At 40.7% G+C, this 5,000-nt stretch overlaps 1 protein-coding gene across 4 annotated transcripts in view; it reads right to left on the reverse strand.

Moving 5' to 3' along the window:
* LOC123748832 (uncharacterized) overlaps window positions 1–5,000 on the reverse strand; it is a 212,725-nt gene that overhangs the window by 206,540 nt on the left and 1,185 nt on the right. Inside the window, exon 1 of one of the 4 annotated variants that reach the window (XM_069314747.1) lies at window positions 1,862–1,902. The exons of the other annotated variants lie outside the window; for them this stretch is intronic. Coding sequence (XP_069170848.1) covers window positions 1,862–1,887 — 26 coding nt within the window. The 5' untranslated portion in view covers window positions 1,888–1,902. Of the gene's footprint in view, window positions 1–1,861; window positions 1,903–5,000 lie in introns of those variants that run through there. 4 annotated transcript variants of the gene reach the window in all.

The raw sequence follows: 5,000 nt of genomic DNA on the forward strand, positions 1-5,000 counted from the left end.
CGGTTTTATTAATGTGAGTACTCATAAATTTATCTCTGTATTTTGTTGTTGCGCTTAAGTTTCTTGTGCTGATTATACAGCGACCTTCCGACTTGACGCTGTCTCATTAGCACCTGTACAGGTGAGGGAAGCATAGTCAAAGAATGTACATGTAAGGGACGGTTACAGTACATCTGGGGGATTACTGTAATTTGGTCTCTCTTTGTGTATGTGTTACACGTATATACACATTTAGTCAGGTTGTACTTTTGTTTTGAGTTGCGGTTCGGTTCAATATTATACCTTTCTGGTTATATATTTCCATGTGTATGGTTTGTTATCATTTCGGAAGAAACCAGTTAATCCAGAGACGTAAAAGGTGATCTGTTGTGATACCCTGATTTATTGACTACTGTGTTTATTGATTATTGTCTTTGTGATTAATAATGCGAGTGTGTTGTGTTGTGATTTTGTGCTGTGTTATTGATTAAGCACTGTGAAGAGTAGCCTAGTATTACCATGTTCTATTCTGTCTGCGTGATGTGAATTTATGTGATCTATAATTGTTAATTGAAGAGTCAGTGAAGTTAATTAGTTATTGTGACTAGCTGTCAATTGAGGCAGTGTAATTAACGTAATCAAGTGAAGTAACATAGTCTTGGTTGGCAAGATGTCTCAAGTTACAGCGTTGAGTCAGCGTAAATTGTTCTTGATTAATTATCTGTCCGCTTAACAGTTATTAATGGAATTTCTCACTGATTGTTTAAATGTCTTTGTGACAGTAATTACTGTGGGACAATTATTGCTTTGGTTGTTGGACTGAGTGACAGATTGTAATTAATGTAAATTACTTTTGGGTGTTGATCGTCTGGATGTAATTAATTAACGTAATTAACTGAATTGTTGTTTTTATTAAATCGATTGTGAATCAATTGTTCTGTTCGGTTTGATAGAACGATAAAGTAATTACTGTTGCTTTTACTGCCGTCCTTAGAGACGTGTTTTATTAACGTAATTTGAAAGTGTTACAGGAGACTCAGTGACCAGTGTTCTGATCACCATGGGGGGGGGGGGGTTATACAATGAAACTTGGGTTATTATAACCAACCTGATACTTGCTTACCGTCGAACAGAGACCCTAACCGCTCCCTGACAACCACTCCCTGACAGAACAAACAGCCGACCTCGGTAGACACACTCGCGCTACCATCGATTGATCAGCAATGGACACTGGAGTGCTTACAATTCTTTGGGAGATCACCATAGTATGCGTCTGGTTCTGGGAGAGTGGTTCAGCGGCACCTCTGTTTCGCTTTCGAGGGCTTTGGCTCACACTTATACTCCTCCTCCGGTGCGATGTTCTCTCACTAACGTTTCTCACACAATCCTTGCAATTCTCCCACACAAACGTTGCAGTCCTTCCACACAAATGTTGCATTTCTTATACAAACGTTACAAGTCTCAAACACAAATATTGCAGTTCTCCCACATAAACGTGAATCCATCATCATCATGACATAAATGTTTTCCTAATAAAACGTAATTAAATGTATTCACAGAAAATAATCTCCACCCTACATCTCTCTTAACACTACGGCATCGACGCGAGATGGGTCCTCCCCCATCCTGGACTGGTCCACCTGGGAACATGTCTTGACAAGTCGCTGGGGCCTCCCTTCGTCACTGGGGCTGCTGCCCCTCAGTTGCTCACCAGACGCTCGAGAGTGAGGGTGCGCAGCTATCGCCTCCAACATGTCCACTCAACTATTTCCTATTTCAGCTCAATAAAATTTCTACCCTATATATTCATATGTTCCTTATGATCGTTGGACACACGATCAAACACTGTTAGCTAATCTAACAAACTATTAAACAGGCTTACTGCAGGGATCTATGACCTAGGGGCATGCTCAGGCCCTGGTCCTCAACAATGGCGCTCACACAGGCCGCCCACAAAATCACTGTAGGACTGCTTCACAAGGCTTCTTCAAGTCCTGACTTGAGTACACTGAGTCGCCCAGTAGGCTCCACAACAGAAGGCCTGCTTGTTTACTTCCTTTTGAAGAAGCAACACAATTAGAGTTCTACAAAGGCATGACCGACACACACTTTCAGGTCGCCTCTAATTTATCAAAATTACAGAGAAATGATGCACTATGTCCTCCAACAGTTTCCTCACACTTGGAAACAAGCACCTTTGCTCCATCACTAACACTGGGAACTACATTTTTCCTTCTTCCAGGAGAATCAACAAAGTACAACCACCTCTGACGACTGCCATAACACAAGTGAAGTCTCGACCTCCTGCTTGCATCACTTCTTGCCACCAAAGTATCGACATCTCATTTCATGTCACTTATTTAAATGCTCATCCTCTGCTCATATTTTAAAATTAATCACTGACGATTATTATTTATTTATATATACATCTTTCCTCTGACCTCTCAATCAGGTCCGGAAAGCAGAATAACTCTCACTGGGGTAGCCTCGCTCCACCCAGTCTACATTGCGTCATAACACCAGTCTTGCTGTGTTTGCTTTGTTGTTAATTTTGATTTGTGTCTTGAGTCTTAAGTGAGCATCTTTTTGTTCAGTCTACTTCATTTTACCAGCCAAATGCATTACAAACAGGATTCCGTACAGTACCACTACTTAAATAGCTGTCATTAGTGGTGACCTAGGACAATTAACGTAACGTTAAATGGTTGTGCTTTGTATTAGTATTAAGTCCTATAATAAATTGTTCTTGTTAATGAAAGAAGTGTCTTTATGTCAATACCGTTCAACAACATTTACCACCATACCTATGCTGCAACAAACTAGACTATTTCTTGCATTTAATGAAGCTCTGTTTCTGGACTCGAACCTGATTCATAACCACACACACCAAATATAAATTTATTGTGAGATCCCAATAGTTACCCTTAACATTGCCCTAGAAATTGAGGAGCTAAGCGACCTAGTGGATAGGTGTCCCAAGGAAGTGGACATCGACGGTTGCTCTTGTCATTATATTTTTCAGTTTTAAAGTAAAATGTTCACGTCTAACACTCAACGTGTTGGCTTGTGCAGGCCTATCTGTCTGAGCATCACTAGTGAATTAGTGCAAAAAATAAGAAAATCTGACACTATTACGAGGATCTATAAATTTACACCTAGAGTCATAGAAAAGATGATCTATTTCTCAAGAGTCCTCCCTAAGTTCAGAATATGACGGTTTACACCCATTATGCTCCAATATTCAAATATTAAAGTTGCTTTTGGAAATACTTGCATAACTAGCATTATGGCATACACGTGAATAGACCCTCTCCACCTCTCTCTCTTTCTTTTTTATACTAAGGCTAGGGGTTCATAAAGGCTGTCACATGACGTTCCTAGTGAAACTTCATGCAAGAGCTGTTATCATAATCTAAGCTCATCTGAAGTCTGCTTCTAGAAACTCATTTATTTCTAGAGAACATACATTTAATCTATTACATAGGGAGCTATCATATAAGGAACCTGGTAAAACTGCAAGCAAGAGCTGTAATCCTTCATCAGCTATGTTGAAACCTACTCCTAGAGGCCCTTTAATTTCATGAGCCTAGTTATATGCATTAATAGGAGTAGCCTTTATTCATTAACAACATTAGGTAACACTCATATAAGGAACAGGCTGAGCCTGTAGCCAACTGTGTGCCAGAGTCGTCATGTGATCAGTTGACCTGGTCTCCCGTGTATCAACCTGTTGAGCGAACAAATCCCAGATGCGAGTCATTCTCGGAATGAATGATCACTGACGGAGTGATGTTCTCGAGAAAGGCACTTCCAGCATGAGAATTGAAGGTTGAGCGCCTGGTGCTACAGGTGGCAACTACTGGTAGTCCACAAGTTGGGCCAGGTGCGAAACTTTTTGGATAATGTAAACTTTTACATAATAATAAGATCACCAAAGTCACGACGGTATTGCAGGCTCAGATGTTCAGACCGTTCCCGCCAGACTTGGTCAAGACTAGAGATGAGCCTTTCTGCACGGCTCGCCACTTTGTCCAAAAGTCTGATGATTGGTGGGGAGCTGACTATTCAGGAAAGGGGTGCGATGATGTACTGCTTGTTAGATGAGAGCGAAATTGTGCTTTATGTAAGATTTTGCAGCTGTCAAGGTGTGAAATGCACCTTCGGCATGTAAGGCTATAAGTATCCTGGTTGACGTTTGGGCTAAGTTAAGCACGTTAATCTTCATTATCTCTGAAGAGTCAAACTTCACTCCCAAAATGTCAATTTCATCAGTCAACTCTAGGGATTTGCTATCCATTTGAAAGCCTGTCCGATTTGCAATGTACAATCTAGTTTTCGTCATCGATTGTGTTTTCTCAGATGCAAATGTGACCTGTTATCTCCTACCCCAGGTAGAAATCACTGAACGTTGATGATTGATGAGTCTTACAGCGGGTGGCATTTCTTCTTTTCTGTTTGTAAAGGTTAGAGTGCAATCATTAGCATAGGCTTGAGCTTCAGGAATGAGATGAAGTAGATTGTTGAAATAGACCATTCCACAGCAGAGGGCCAAGCACACTACTCTGTGGATTGCTGGCACCAATTCAGTGACTTTTGGATTCTGCTCCATTGAGGACTACTATTAGGGTCTGTTGTCGAAGGTAGTCTTTTATTAACTCTAAGATGGAGCCTGAGATACCTAGTGCTTGAAGCTTCATTACTAATCCAGAGTGCCAGACAAAATCAAAGGCTTCTGCTATGTCTAGAGCAGCAACACTGATGATTTTGGACTCATCCTGTGACTGATGCCACTTAGTGGAGAGATTTAGCAAGAGATCAGAAGCAGGTCGGCCTTTTCTAAAACCATACTGTCGATCACATATTAGCCGATGATGATAAAAAAATATATTGATCAAATGCACAAGGGCCGTGATGAGGATTCGAACCTACGTCGAATCATCAGGGCCCTTGTGAATTTGTTCATTTAGTGCATCACGTTATTGTGATTTCTGTTTGTAAAGTGATATAATTTGCTCAGTTAT

Source organism: Procambarus clarkii, chromosome 80, assembly GCF_040958095.1.
Source record: "Procambarus clarkii isolate CNS0578487 chromosome 80, FALCON_Pclarkii_2.0, whole genome shotgun sequence".
NCBI classification, from domain to species: Eukaryota; Metazoa; Arthropoda; class Malacostraca; order Decapoda; family Cambaridae; genus Procambarus; species Procambarus clarkii.